Source organism: Coturnix japonica, unplaced genomic scaffold (assembly GCF_001577835.2).
Source record: "Coturnix japonica isolate 7356 unplaced genomic scaffold, Coturnix japonica 2.1 chrUnrandom570, whole genome shotgun sequence".
NCBI classification, from domain to species: Eukaryota; Metazoa; Chordata; class Aves; order Galliformes; family Phasianidae; genus Coturnix; species Coturnix japonica.
This window is the reverse complement of record NW_015439945.1, coordinates 26,883-41,536: the sequence shown is the minus strand read 5'-3', so window position 1 is coordinate 41,536 and position 14,654 is coordinate 26,883. Positions and strand designations below refer to the sequence as shown.

The 14,654-nt window shown below is 57.7% G+C and overlaps 3 protein-coding genes across 3 annotated transcripts in view; all 3 read left to right on the top strand.

The window, feature by feature from the left end:
• Positions 1-2,166: 2,166 nt before the first annotated feature.
• Positions 2,167-3,999, top strand: MED11 (mediator complex subunit 11). The gene is made up of 3 exons (XM_015850885.2): positions 2,167-2,335; positions 2,947-3,077; positions 3,834-3,999. Exons 1-3 carry the CDS (start codon positions 2,200-2,202, stop codon positions 3,969-3,971), a joined length of 405 nt encoding a protein of 134 aa, XP_015706371.1. The 5' UTR covers positions 2,167-2,199; the 3' UTR covers positions 3,972-3,999.
• A 2,585-nt stretch (positions 4,000-6,584) lies between these two features.
• Positions 6,585-13,184, top strand: CLDN7 (claudin 7). The gene is made up of 4 exons (XM_032441795.1): positions 6,585-6,876; positions 10,242-10,383; positions 11,353-11,458; positions 12,181-13,184. Exons 1-4 carry the CDS (start codon positions 6,654-6,656, stop codon positions 12,481-12,483), a joined length of 774 nt encoding a protein of 257 aa, XP_032297686.1. The 5' UTR covers positions 6,585-6,653; the 3' UTR covers positions 12,484-13,184.
• A 10-nt stretch (positions 13,185-13,194) lies between these two features.
• The window catches only part of ELP5 (elongator acetyltransferase complex subunit 5), a 2,756-nt gene continuing 1,296 nt past the window's right edge, over positions 13,195-14,654 (top strand). Inside the window, exons 1-4 of the mRNA XM_015850880.2 lie at positions 13,195-13,299; positions 13,723-13,783; positions 13,900-13,980; positions 14,457-14,651. Coding sequence (XP_015706366.1) covers positions 13,248-13,299; positions 13,723-13,783; positions 13,900-13,980; positions 14,457-14,651 — 389 coding nt within the window. The 5' untranslated portion in view covers positions 13,195-13,247. The remainder of the gene's footprint in view (positions 13,300-13,722; positions 13,784-13,899; positions 13,981-14,456; positions 14,652-14,654) is intronic.

Sequence of the window (14,654 nt, the reverse complement as noted above, 5' to 3'; positions counted from 1 at the left end):
GCCCATAGACACCCTAATACCCCCCAATCTAGGCCCCCCCATTATGCCCCCCCTAATTATTACCCCATATATCCCCTTCCCCACCTGCAGTACTATGCGGTTGGCAGAGCGCCGCTGGCAGCCATAGGGCAGGACATTTGCAGGCTGGAAAAAACTAGCTCCGATGTAGACTGCTCACTGAGCCAGCAGGGGCCAGGCACAGGCAAGCACCCTCGAACCTGATACCAGCCATTGGCTGGATCACCAAAGGGGCCCTTGGAAGGCCACTGAAGATCAGACCCCACCCACTCGGTTGCCGCAGAAGTGAAAAGCTCAGAGACGCTGATTGCTTTGCCTCAGGCTCGTGTAGTCCCGCCCGGCCCCCAAGCACCCCTTGCGTCATCCGAACACAAAATAGGAGAGGAGCTACTTAAGTTATCAAATTCCTGTATTGGTTGTGAGGGCTTGCTACAGGCACCCCGGCACCGACCCCTGAGTGTAAACGAAGCCAGTGATTCAGGAAAGCAACAAAAGGAAAGACATGTATAGTATGTAGCTCCCACCCCCAGTCAAAGCCACGCTCCAGCTTCCAGTAGTTCGGCAGAAAGCCAGATCACGTGTGCTGAAAACCCGCTGGGCGTGGGCCCATGACTTTCAGGGGGGGCCAATAATTGGAAAAAGGCGCGTCCTGTATGGTACAGCACTGAGCTGGCCGCGTCTTGATTGGCTCCCTCTCCATCTAGCTCCGCCCACCCACCCACCTACCAATAAGAAGAAGCCTTTTGAATATCTTGCTCCCATTGGCTCACACATGCTGTGCTGTCTTCCAATTGGCCAGAACATACAATCCGAAAACATCTACACATCCCAAGAGTCCGCCGCCCACGGGTGAGCAAGCCAAATCAGAAGACGGTCCTTGCCCAGCCTCCTTGCGCGGCCCGGCAGGAGGTGTTGGTCGATCGCTAGGGTCTCACCTAGGGCGTTGGCGATGTTGTATGGATGCTCTCTCATATCGTGGGATTAGACCGGCCAGCCGCTGTGTGTGGGATTGAGCGCCCTCCGCAGAGGCCGTGGGAACGTGGAGGGTTGCGTCACGGGAGGTGCAGGGTTGTCAAGGTCAGCAAGTAGGGGACTTCATTTGGTTGTGGGTCACGAGGTCATGGGGCGGGAGGGCGTTGGGGACATGCGGGGTGAGCGCAAGAGATATGAGGGAAATTTAGGGCAATTGGGAGCTAATTTGGGGCATATTTGGCGGCCTATCTGGTGCATTTTGGGGCAAATTTGGGGTATTTTGGGTCATTCTGAGCCTGATTTGGGGCATTTTGGGTCATTTTGGACCGGATTTGGGGTATTTTGGGGCATTTTGGACCGGATTTGGGGTATTTTGGGGCATTTTGGACCGGATTTGGGGTATTTTAGGGCATTTTTGGGGTATTTTGGGTTATTTGGGCCAGAATTGGGGTATTTTGGGTAATATTGGTATGAATTTTAGATATTTTGGGTCATTTTGGGCCGGATTTGGGGCATTTTGGGTCATTTTGGGGCTGATTTAAAGTATTTTGGGTCATTTTGGGCCGGATTTAGGATATTTTCGGTCATTTTCGTACGAATTTGGGATATTTTGGGTCATTTTGGGGCTGATTTGAAGTATTTTGGGTCCTTTTGGGGCCAATTTAGGGTATTTTGGGTTATTTTAGGACGAATTTGGGATATTTTAGGTCATTTTGGGCCGGATTTGGGTCATTTTGGGTCATTTTGGGCCGATTCGTGGCTCCGTGTGTGTCCCGTTATCAGCCCGTGTCCGGCTCATGGATCACGTGAGTTGGGAGGAGGTCAGAGGTCACACGTAGAGGCGGGAAAGTCCCCACGTGACACGTCGGAGCGCGGCCCATTGTGTCTAAGATGGCGGGGCGGATAACGGGAGTTAACGGGACATAACGGGGGATAACGGGGCCGTGTGTTCCGCACCTGAGCTCCGCCGCAGTCCCTCAGTCCCCGCACCAATCCCGGCATCGCTCCCGGTGCCGTTTGCAACGCGCTCAGCGCCTCCAGAAGCGCCGCAGCCGGAGCGCGAGCGGCCGCCACCGCCGCCATGATGGAGCTCGCGGCGCACTGAGATGACGTCAGCAGCAGAGCGCCGACTTCCGGTGTGTGGGGGGGGGTGGGCGAACGAGACGCCGCCTAGAGCGCCACCAGGCGGACTTCCGGTGTAGAGGTTGAATGGCGCATGCGCGACCGGAAGTGTGGGCGGAAGTGAAGGAAGGAGGAAAGATGGCGGGTTACGGCGTGGCCAACGAGAGGCTGCGGGCGTTGGAGGAGCTGGAGAGAGAGATCGGGGTCGCGCTGCAGAGCGCGGGTGGGAGCGGAGAAAGATGGCGGCTGGGCGGGGCCTGTGAAAGGGGCGGGGCCTAAAGGGGGAGAGCGGGGCGGAAGTGGGCGGGGCTTGAATGGAGGGGAGCGGGACCCGGATGTGGGCGGGGCTTAATGGGAGGTGGGCGGGGCTTGTGGGTTATAAGGGATTGTGATTGGTTGGGCTAATATTTAAATAGAGGCGGAGTGGGCGGGGATTGAGGGTGGGCGGGGCTTATTGGATTGTGGGCGGGGCTTGTAATTTAAAAGGGATTGTGATTGGCTGGGCTAATATTTAAATACAGGCGTTGTGGGCGGGGCTTGAGGGTGGGCGTGGCTTGTTGGTTCAAAAGGGATTGTGATTGGCTGAGCTAATGATAAATAGGGGTTATGTGGGCGGGGCTAATCGGTGGGCGGGGCTTATGCTAATGAGCTCTTAAAGGGCCAGTGCTGCGGGCGGGGCTTAAGGGTGGGAGGAGCCTTTAGGGTGAGGTGGGGGGGGCCTTAAAGGGACAGCACCCTTTTGCGGTGATAGCACTATGCAGAAGGGGCGGCCATCGCCCTTGAGGGAGGAAGGGGTGAGAGGTGAGAGGTCGTGACCTGCCCTTTGCCCTTTAGGGTCGGTGATCCTGGAGCTGTCCAAGGAGAAGGCCGCAGAGCGGCTCCTGGAGCGCCAGGCCGCGGCCTTTGGGGCGGCTGTGGCCAAAGTGGAGGCCGAGCTGGGGGCACAGATCCGGTACCTCACACAGGTCAGGGGGGTTAGAGGTCTGGGGTCAAAGGTCAGGAGGTGAAAGGTCAGGGGTCAAGGGTGGGGTGAGATCTTGACCCAAAATGGAGCTGGGAGGCCTCAAAACTGAGGGTTCTCACCCCAAAATGGCGCCTGTGTGGCCATATATGGAGGGGGCGGGGCTACGGGGGGGCGTGGTCAGTGGGCGGGGCATGCAGAAGGGGCGGGGCTTTCATCAATTGGGGGCGTGGTTATGCAAATTAGTTTTTGGGGCATGTTAATGTGGGTGAGGGCGTGGTCACTGTGGGGTGTGTGAATGGGGGCGTGGTTATGTAAATCGAGGGGTGTGGCATGTCAATGGGGGCGTGGTTATGCAAATCGGGGGGTTGGGGCATGTTAATATGGAGTGCCTGTGTATGGGGGCGTGGCTATGCAAATCAGGGGGAGGGGCATGTTAATAGGGTGTCTATGAACGGGCGTGGTTATGCAAATCAGGGGGTGGGGGATGTTAATAGGGTGGCTCTGAATGGGGCGTGGTTATGCAAATTAGGGGGTGAGACATGTTAATAGGGTGGCTCTGAATGGGGCGTGGTTATGCAAATCAGGGGCTGGTGCATGTGAATACAGGCGGGGGCGGAGCCATGATGGAGGGGGCGTGGTCACATGGGGTTGTCGGCCATATTGGTGGGTCTCTTGGGGGGCGTGGCCATTTGAGAAGTGGGCGTGGCCTCGTGGATGTGGGCGTGTCCTGTCGCTGAAGCCCCGCCCCCTTTTGTAGGTGGCCACGGGGCAGCCCCACGAAGGCTCCAGTTACGCGGCCAGGAAGGGCTGCCAGCTGGCACTGAACAGGATGGAGTACGCCAGGAGGAGGATCGGGGAGCTGCAGAGGGGATGTCAGCAGCTGCTGGATGCTTAATGGGGGGAGATAGGGGGAGATATGGGGAGATAGGGGGAGATAGGGGGGATAGGGGGAGATATGGGGCTGTCAGCAGCTGCTGGATGCATGACATGGGATAGGGGGAGATATGGGGCCTATGGGGGGAGATATGGGGCTGTCAGCAGCTGCTGGATGCATGATATGGGGAGATATGGGGGGATATAGGGCCTATGGACGGAGATATGGGGCCTGTGGGGGGAGATATGGGGGATAGTGGGAGATATGGGGAGATATGGGGCCTATGGGGGGAGATATGGGGCTGTCAGCAGCTGCTGGATGCTTGATGGGGGGATAGGGGGAGATATGGGGCCTATGGGGGCAGATATGGGGGATATGGGGAGATATGGGGCCTATGGGCAGAGATATGGGGCCTGTGGGGGGAGATATGGGGCTGTCAGCAGCTGCTGGATGCCTGATATGGGGGATATGGGGAGATATGGGGCCTATGGGGGCAGATATGGGGCCTATGGGGGGAGATATGGGGCTGCCAGCAGCTGCTGGATGCTTAATGGGGGGGATATGGGGAGATGGAGGGAGATGATGGACCCATAGGGGATAATGGGGGGAGATGTGGGGCTGTAAGGACATGATGGACCCATAGGGGGCGCTGTGGGGCGGTGGATGGGTGGATGTGGGGAGACCCCACATGTGTGGGGCAGAATAAAGGGCTGCATTGGTGTCTTATGTTTGTGGGGTCTCTGTGGGGCAGCTGGGGGGTCCCTATGGGGTCTATATGGGGTTTGGGGTCTCTATGGGGTTTCTATGGGGTCTCAGTGTGGTTCCTATGGGGTTTCTATGGATCTCTATGGGGCTTGGGGTCTATGGGGTCCCTATAGGGTCTCTATGGGGTCTGGGGTGTCCCTATGGGATCTCTATGGGGTTTCTATGGGGTTTGGGGTCTCTATGGGGTCCCTGTGTGGTCTCAATGTGGTTTCTATGGGGTCCCTATGGGTCTCTATGGGATCCCTATGGGTCTCTATGGGGTTTGGGATCTCTATGGGGTCCCTATGGGTCCCTATGGGGTCCATATGTCGCTATGGGGACTGAGGGGGCGGAGTCACTTCCGGTCTCAACCACCCCACGTGGCCCCGCCCCCATTTCCGGTTCGGGGCGGGATTTCCGGGTGGTGACGTCACACCGAAACTCCCTCCAGCCCCTCCCCCACCGCTATAGGGCGATCTATGGGGCACCCGATCTATGGGGCCATCTATAGGGCACACAATCTATGGGGCTGTCTATGGGGCACCCGATCTATGGGGCACCCAATCAATGGGGCACCCATCCTATGGGGCTGTCTATGGGGCAGGCAATCTATGGGGCCATCTATGGGGCACCCAATTTATGGGGTTGTCTATGGGGTAGACAATCTATGGGGCACCGAATCTATGGGGCCATCTATAGGGCACACAATCTATGGGATCATCCATGGGGCACCCAATCAATGGGGCCATCTATGGGGCACCCAACCTATGGGGCACCCAATGAATGGGGTCACCTATAGGGCAGGCAATCTATGGGGTTGTCTATAGGGCAGGCAATCTATGGGGCACCAACCCTATATGGCCATCTATGGGGCAGGCAATCTATGGGGCAGGCAATCTATGGGGCTGTCTATGGGGCAGTCAATCTATGTGGCTGTCTATGGGGCAGGCAATCTATGGGGCAGTCAATCTATGGGGCTGTCTATGGGGCTGTCTATGGGGCAGTCAATCTCTGGGGCGCTCCCTCTATGGGGCAGCCCCTCCCCCCGTTCCCATGCTGCCCCACAGCCGTTATGGGGCGGCCCCACCCCTGACCCCAACCCGACCCGAAACCCCCCCCCCGGCCCCGCCCTGTGACGTCAGCGCCCCTCCCGTGGGGCAGCGCCCCCTTTATATGGGGCAGGGCAACCGCCGGACCCACAGCACAGCGCCATAGGGGACACGGGACCCATAGGGGACATAGGGCCTAGAGGGGATATAGGGCCTAGAGGGGATAGGGGACCTATAGGGGATAGGGGACCTATAGGGGATAGGGGACCTATAGCAGATATAGGGCCCAGCGGACCCATAGGGGAGGCCACAGCAGCCCCATAGGACCCCCAGGACCCATAGCAACCCCATAGCAGCCCCATAGGAGCCCCATAGCAGCCCCAAGGACAGCCGGGACCCACAGCAGACCCATAGGATCCCCATAGCACCCCAAGGCCCCATAGCAGCCCCAAGGACTCCCGGGACCCACAGCAGCCCCATAGGAGCCCCATAGCAGCCGCAGGCCCCATAGGAGCCCCATAGCAGCCCCATAGCACCCCAAGGCCCCACAGCAGCCCTATATCTTCCCCCCACTCCCCCCAAAGGACCCCAGGCCCTCCCCATCACCCCATACCCCAGCCCCACAACTCATCCAGCCCCACACCCCATCCCCATATCCCAGCCCCATAACTCATCCCAGCCCCATACCCTAGCCCTACAACCTAGCCCTACAACCCTAGCCCCATAACTCATCCCAGCCCCACAACCCAGCCCCATACCCTAGCCCTACAACCCAGCCCCATATCCTAGCCCCACAACCCAGCCCCATAACTCACCCCAGCCCTACACCCCAGCCCCATAACTCATCCCCGCCCCATATCCCAGCCCCATAACTCCCCCCAGCCCCATAACTCAGCGCAGCCCCATAGCGATGGCCAATAGTGCTGTGGAGCTGCTGGGCCTGGCGCTGGCTCTGTGTGGTTGGGGGGCGGTGGTGGCGGCCACGGCGCTGTGGCAATGGCAGACCAGCACCTACGCGGGGGACAACATCGTCACGGCCGTGTCCACCTACCAAGGACTATGGGGCAGCTGCGTCAGCACCAGCACCGGGCAGCTGCAGTGCAAGGCCTACGACTCACTGCTGGCACTGCCAGGTCGGTTATGGGGTGATATGGGGCGGCTATGGGGCTGGGGGGGCCTTATATGGGCAGAGGGGTATGGGGTTATGGGGGGGTTATAGGGTGTTATGGGGGGTTATGGGGCTATGGCAGCTGCAGTGCAAGGCCTACGACTCACTGCTGGCACTGCCAGGTCGGTTATGGGGTGATATGGGGCAGCTATGGGGCGGCTATGGGGCTGGGGGATTGCTATAAGGATACAGGTATGTAGGGACATGGGGGGTTATGGGGGGTTATGGGGCTATGGCGGCTGCAGTGCAAGGCCTACGACTCACTGCTGGCACTGCCATGTGACATGTGGGGTGATATGGGGTGATATGGGGGGATATGGGGCAGCTATGGGGCTGGGGGGTCATATAGGGGTATGGGGGTATTGGGGGTTATGGGGCTATGGCAGCTGCAGTGCAAGGCCTACGACTCACTGCTGGCACTGCCAGGTTGGTTATGGGGTGATATGGGGGGATATGGGGTGATATGGGGTGATATGGGGCTGGGGGATTGCTATAAGGATATGGNGTATGGGGGTATTGGGGGTTATGGGGCTATGGCAGCTGCAGTGCAAGGCCTACGACTCACTGCTGGCACTGCCAGGTTGGTTATGGGGTGATATGGGGGGATATGGGGTGATATGGGGTGATATGGGGCTGGGGGATTGCTATAAGGATATGGGGATGTAGGGACATGGGGGGTTATGGGGGGTTATGGGGCTATGGCAGCTGCAGTGCAAGGCCTATGATTCACTGCTGGCACTGCCAGGTCGGTTATGGGGTGATATGGGGGGATATGGGGCAGCTATGGGGCTGGGGGGTCATATAGGGGTATGGGGGTATTGGGGGTTATGGGGGGTTATGGGGCTATGGCAGCTGCAGTGCAAGGCCTACGACTCACTGCTGGCACTGCCAGGTCGGTTATGGGGCAGCTATGGGGCTGGGGAGAGATCATATAGGGGCAGTTATTGGGCAGTGATGGGGAGGTTATAGGGTGGCGATGGGGCGATTGTAGGGTAGTGATGGGCTTCTATGGGGTAGCAATGGGCTTCTATGGGGCGGTGATGGCTTCTATGGGGTAGCAATGGGCTTCTATGGGACAGTGATGGGCTTCTATGGGGTAGCAATGGGCTTCTATGGGGTGGTGATGGCTTCTATGGGGCAGTGATGGGCTTCTATGGGGTGGTGATGGCTTCTATGGGGTACTATGAGTTTCTATGGGGCAGCAATAGGTTTCTATGGGGCAGTGATGGGTTTCTATGGGGTGCTATGGGTTTCTATGGGGTGCTGTTGGTTTCTATGGGGTGCTGTTGGTTTCTATGGGGTGCTATTGGTTTCTATGGGTCAATGATGGTTTCTATGGGGTGCTATTGGTTTCTATGGGTCCGTGGTGGTTTCTATGGGGCAGCCATGGGGCAGTTATGGGGCGGTGATGGGTTTCTATGGGTCAGTGATGGTTTCTATGGGGTGCTATGGGTTTCTATTGGTTTCTATGGGTTTCTATTGGTTTCTATTGGTTTCTATGGGGTGCTATGGGTTTCTATGGGTCAGTGATGGTTTCTATGGGGTGCTGTTGGTTTCTATGGGGTGCTATGGGTCTCTATGGGGTGCTATGGGTTTCTATTGGTTTCTATGGGTCTCTATGGGGCAGCCATGGGGTGGTTTATGGGGCCGTTTTTTGTTTTTCCGCCGGTTTTCTTCTGCTCTTTATAATGCCCTCCCGACTCTCTCTCGTGTTCGTGCGGTGGGATGCAGGTGGGCGGTGGGGACTACTTTGTGCCCCATGCGCGGGTGGGGTGGGGAAGCCGCACCCAACGCTCTTGACAGGACCATAACATAGGGTCGCGGTGTAAGCATGGTGTTGGCTTATGGGTTATATATACCTATGGAGGGTGCTCTCTGTTAGGTGGCGCGTATGCCTCGCTCGGGCGGAAGGTGTTATATTGGTGGGGCTCTCTATCGGGACATCATAGTCGGGGTGCTATGCGCGCGAGGTCTCTTATGCCGCGACTCTGTGGCGGTTTCTATGGGCTCGTATAGGTCGTCATGGTGAGAGTCTCGGTTGTGCCGGACGCGTGTTCGTTAGTGTGACTCTGACGGTGTAATACATAGATAGTGAAAGAATCCTGCCTCTTTCTATTCCGATTTAGGGGTCTCTATGGGCTCTATGGGCGTGCGGTGCGGTCTCGGCGTACTATGGTTTCTATGGGGTCATCTATGCGGCGACACTATCTTATCTCACTTGATCCTGACCCCATCTGACCCCTCTTGTGACCCCCTGACCCCCCATGACCCCTTTACCCACTTGACCCTTGTGACCCCTGACCCCCATGACCCCACATGGACCCCACTGGACCCCCTGACCCCCCAGCCGTCCACTGACCGCCCCAACGAGTCCCCCCATGGACCCTATATAACCCCTATTGAGCCCCGTTACTTATGACGGGGGGCGGGGGGGGTGGGGCCCCAAGCGACCCCCTATGACCCCCATGACCCCTACGACCCCCCATGACCCTTATTATGACCCCTTATAACTCCTTCTGACGCCTAATATGACCCTTTATGATGCCCCTATATGACCCCAAGACCCCCTATATGACCCCAAGACCCTATATGACCCCTATGACCCCCTATATGACCCCATATGACCCTATATGACCCCTATAACCCCTTTGACCTCCTATATGACCCCAAGACCCCTATAACCCCTTGACCCCAATGACCCCTATAACCCCTATGACCCCCTATATGACCCCCATGACCTATATGACCCCCAAGACCCCTATGACCCCTATCGAACCCCTATTATGACCCCCATGACCCCCCATGACCCCAATGACCCTAAGTATGACCCCCTTGACCCGTATATGACCCAAGACCCCTCATGATCCCGCCTATAACCCCCCATACCCCCTCATGACCCCAATGACCCCTATAACCCCTATATGGACCCCATTGACCTTATATGACCCCAAGACCCCTATGACCCCTATAACCCCCCATCCCCCTCTTGACCCCTATAACCCCTCTGACCCCCTATATGACCCCTATAACCCCTTGACCCCAATGACCCCTATAACCCCTATATGACCCATGACCCTATATGACCCAAGACCCCTATGACCCCTATAACCCCTTGACCCCAATGACCCCCTATATGACCCCCCGCTCCGGTAGTACGTGGACGGTCCATTGACCCTATATGACCCCCTATATGACCCCCATGACCCCCCATGACCCCTATGACCCCTATATGACCCCCATGACCCGCATATGACCCAAGGACCCGCCTGATGACCCCTATAACCCCTGAGCCCCTGACCGCTGACCGTCTGCCCTCTGCCCTTTCCGCAGCGTCCACGCAAGGCCACGCAGTAGCGCTGATGCTGCTGTCGGCCATTTTGGGTCCTCTGGCTCTTGGGGTGGCGCTGCCGGGGCTGCAGTGCACACAGTGCGGGGACCCCAATAAGAAGGGACGCATGGCGGGAACCGGGGGAGGCGGAAGCGTTTGTCATCGCAGGTAGGAAAACCCCCCTGAGGCCTACGGGACCCCCATATGAACCACGCCACATATAAACCGTTCCCCTATTAGGAACCCATAAGCGGACCCCCACTTATAGGACACCCCTTAATGGGACACCCCCATTAGAACCCCCGCCTAAGGGACTCCCCCCTATGAGAACCCTGATCAGGCAATCCATAAGGGATCCCCTCCTATAGAACCGCCCCAATAGGGAAACCCCATGGGGAAATTCTCCCCCCTAATGAGAGCCCCCCACTAGAACCCCCTAAGCGGGACCCCTAAGGGACCCCCCCCTAATGGACCCCCATTGGGAACCCCCCTAATGGACCCCCTTATAGAACCCCCCCTAAGGGACCCCCATAGAACCCCCATAGGAACCCCTAAGGGACCCCCCGCCCTATGGACCCCCTTGGGAAAACCCCCCTAAGGACCCCCATTAGGACCCCATAGAGAACCCCCATAGGAACCCATAAGGACCCCCCCTAATGGACCCGCATTGGGAACCCCCATAGGAACCCCTTATAGGACCCTCCTATAGGACCCCCATTGGGAACCCTTAAAGGACCCCCTTATAGAACCCCTATAGGAACCACTAATGGACCCCCATCGGGAACCCCCCTAAAGGACCCCCCCATTGGATCCCCCCTATAGGACCCCTATTGGGAACCATAGGACCCCTTATAGAACCCCTATAGGACTCCCTTATAGGACCCCTATAGGAACCCTTTATAGGACCCCCCTAAAGGACCCCCATTGGAACCCCCCTAATGGACTCCCTGATAGATCCCCTATAGGAACCCCTCATAGGACCCCCCTATAGGACCCCTATTGGGAACCCCCCTAATGGACCCCCTTATAGGAACCCTCAGTGGGCCCATTTTTGGGGCCCATTTTTGGGCTCATTTCCATCATTTTGTGGGGCCCATTTTTGGGCTGAATTCTGGCTCTTTTGGGTCCTTCAGGGCTGTGTTCCCTGGTGGCCTGTTCCTGGTACGCGCATCGCAGTCCTGCTACCGCGTCGATGAGCTGCCGCTCTCAAAACCGGTGGGCAGGGCCGAATCAACTGCTATCACCGACTTCTACAACGCCGCTGCATCCCCGTCAAAACCTCAAGTGAGTGCCGCGCACCATGGAGATGAGGCGGATATGGGGGGAATATGGGGGGGATATATGGGACGATATGGGGAGATATAGGGTACATCCTATTGGGGGGGATCATGGGGGGATATGGGGGACTATGGGGGAAATTATTGAGGGCATCCTAATGAGGTGGAATATATGGGGATATATGGGGCTGGAGAATGGGGTCTCTATGGAGCCACGAGAAGATATTGAGGGTGATGATGGGGGCAATCTAATGCGGGGATATCCGAGCCATCTATGGGGTGGGATATGGGGCATCTATGGGGGAATGGGGGGAATATGGGAGATTATGGCGTGGGATATGAAGGCCACCTATAGGGGGAAATGGGGAGATATTGGGGGTGAGGATGGGCGGGACTTATAGGGTCTCTATGGGGGGACTATGGGGCATCTATGGAGGGGTATGGGGGGACATAGGGTCTCTATGGGGGGGATTATGGGGCATCTTATGGGGGGGATTATGGGTCTCCTATGGAGATATGGGGGGATATAGGGCATCTATGGGGGAATATGGGGAGATATGGGGGGATTTGGGGTATCTGTGCGGGGGTATGGGGGAATACTGGGTATCTATGGGGAGATATGGGATCTCTATGGGTCTCTATGGGTCCCAATGGTTCCCTATGGGTCCCTATGGGTCTCAATGGGTCCCTATGGGTCTCTATGGGTCCCAATGGCTCTCAATGGCTCCCTATGGGGTCTCTATGTGTCCCTATGGCTCTCATTGGCTCCCAACGGTTCCGTTCCCGCAGGTACGAGCTGGGCCCGGCGCTGTTCGTGGGCTGGGCCGGTTCCGCGCTGTTGTTGTTGGGCGGTTCCGCGCTGCTCTGCTCCTGCGGGAACCGAACCGGAACCGGAAAGGCCCGATACCCACGTGTCAACAACGCGCCGAGGAAAGCCGGAAGCGGAAGTGCCACCGACTACGTTTGAGAGACGCCCTGCGAGAAGAAGCGGGCCAATCAAATCGCAGAATCTCCCTTTAGCCCCGCCCACGTAGACCACACCCTATTAAGCCCCTCCCACTTTCGCGCGACCGGAACCGGAAGTGCGGCCGACTACGTCAAGGCGCGCTCTCCACCAGGCCACGCCCCCACGGCCCCCAATCCACCAATCGGATCGCAGCGCGCCTATTTAGCCCCGCCCCCTTCAGCCCCCTCCTCAATTTGGGGCCGTTTCCCCCTTTTTAATCATTTCCCGCCATATTTGTTGCTTTTTTCTCCATCTCCCGTTTTTCCTCTCGCGATATTTCATCATTTTGGGCTCATTTCCCCCCATTTCGGGTCCATTTCCCCGATTCTGTCCGTTTTTTCCCCTCTCTGTTGATTTTTAATCACTTTTGCCCCCAAACCGATCGATTTCCCCCAAAAATCACCATTTTCCGCCCAATTTTCCCCATTTTCTCCCCCAATTTCGCCATTCCTGGCCCCATTCGGGCCTTTTGGGGCCATTTTGGGGCCTTTTCCCCTATTTTGTACTTTTCCCCCCATTTCCTCCTTCTTTCCTCCCAATTTCCTCATTTTTATACGAAATAAACTTGTTTTTTTGGAGCCTTTTACCCAATTCCGGCCTTTTTTGCCTCGAGTTCAAAATGGCGGCTCCCGCGCTGTCCAAAATGGCGGCGCCCTTGTGGGGAATCCAAGATGGCGGCTGGCGGCGGCGCGGTTTGATGACGTCAAATCTCCCGCGCCGTTGCCATGCTGCGCGCGTTGGTGGAGGGCGGCGCGGAGCGGCTGGTTTGGGTGGAGGGTCCGGTTATGGGGCTCCATTGGGGTCTATGGGGCCGGGTGTGGGGCTGTGGGGCCCCATTGGGGTCTATGGGACCGGGTTTGGGTCTCCATTGGGGTCTATGGGGCAGGCTGTGGGGCTGTGGGGCTCCATTGGGGTCTATGGGGCTTGGTGGGGGATCCAATGGGGATCTATGGGTCTGGGACTGTGGGGTGCCATGGGGATCTATGGGGCTCCATTGGGGTCTATGGGGCTCGGTGGGGGATTCAGTGGGGGTCTATGGGGCTGGGTGTTGGGTTGTGAGGTTCCATGGGGGTCTATGGGGCTCAGTGGGGGGGTCAGTGGGTATCTGTGGGGCTGGGTGTTGGGTTGTGGGTCACAATGGGGGTCTATGGGGCTGGCTATGGGGTGCTATAGTGCCGTGGGTCTCACTGTGCCCCACAGATAACGCCACGTGTGAAGGCCGCAGCCTCCTCCGGGCTTTTGTCACTGCTGCCGTGAAAAGGTGGGGATCTATGGGGTCTATGGGGGTCTATGGGGCTCTATGGGGTCTATGGGGCTCTGTGGGCTCTATGGGGCTCTATAGGCTCTATGGGGCAGCCCCATATTGCTGCCTTATAGGGCTGAGCCGGTCGACGTCGTCCTCCTCGAGGTGACCAGGGAGCAGTTTGGGATCGGACTGAGCCCGGAGGTGAAGGAGCAGTGAGTGCCCCATAGATCCCCCATAGATCCCCATTGTACCCCACAGATCCCCATTGTGCACCATAGATCCCCCCAACCACCCCATAGACCCTCCATAGTGCAGCCCCACAGCACCCCGTACCCCATACCTGCTCCATGCAACCCCACTGACCTCTAAGGCTGCCCCATAACCACTCTATGGGTCCATATTCATCATATCTGCCCCATAACTGCCCCATAGTGCCCTATAGCCCCCCCATAAGTGCCCTATAGATCCATATACCCCCATACCTGCCCCATAGCCCCCCTATAAGTGCCATATAGACCCCCATAACTGCCCCATGGCCCCCCCATAAGTGCCCTATAGATCCCTGTACCCCATACCTGCCCCATAGCCCCCCCATAAGTGCCATATAGACCCCCATAAGTGCCCCATAGATCCCTATACCCCATACCTGCCCCATAGCCCCCCCCATGATTTCCCCTTTCCTTCCCAGGCTCCGTTTCCATGATGACGTCACGGACCCCCGGGGTTGGTTGGGGGTCGCTGTGGGTCGCCCGGCTCTATGGGGTTTGGGCCTCAATGGGGCCGGGCCCAACTCGATGGTGGTGGTGGATTCCTTGAGCGCCGCCCTGCTCCGACAGCGCCCCCACGTGGCCGGGAGGACTATGAAAGCCGCCATGGGGGCGGGGCG

Excerpts from the sequence above, each read along its gene's own strand:
- CLDN7 (XM_032441795.1), top strand. The coding sequence starts at position 6,654 with ATGGCCAATAGTGCTGTGGAGCTGCTGGGCCTGGCGCTGGCTCTGTGT. Across the intron at positions 6,877-10,241 it reads CTCACTGCTGGCACTGCCAG|CGTCCACGCAAGGCCACGCA; the intron begins GTCGGTTATGGG and ends CCCTTTCCGCAG. Across the intron at positions 10,384-11,352 it reads CGCATGGCGGGAACCGGGGG|GGCTCTTTTGGGTCCTTCAG; the intron begins AGGCGGAAGCGT and ends GGGCTGAATTCT.
- MED11 (XM_015850885.2), top strand. The coding sequence starts at position 2,200 with ATGGCGCATGCGCGACCGGAAGTGTGGGCGGAAGTGAAGGAAGGAGGA. Across the intron at positions 2,336-2,946 it reads GGTCGCGCTGCAGAGCGCGG|GGTCGGTGATCCTGGAGCTG; the intron begins GTGGGAGCGGAG and ends TTTGCCCTTTAG. Across the intron at positions 3,078-3,833 it reads AGATCCGGTACCTCACACAG|GTGGCCACGGGGCAGCCCCA; the intron begins GTCAGGGGGGTT and ends CCCCTTTTGTAG.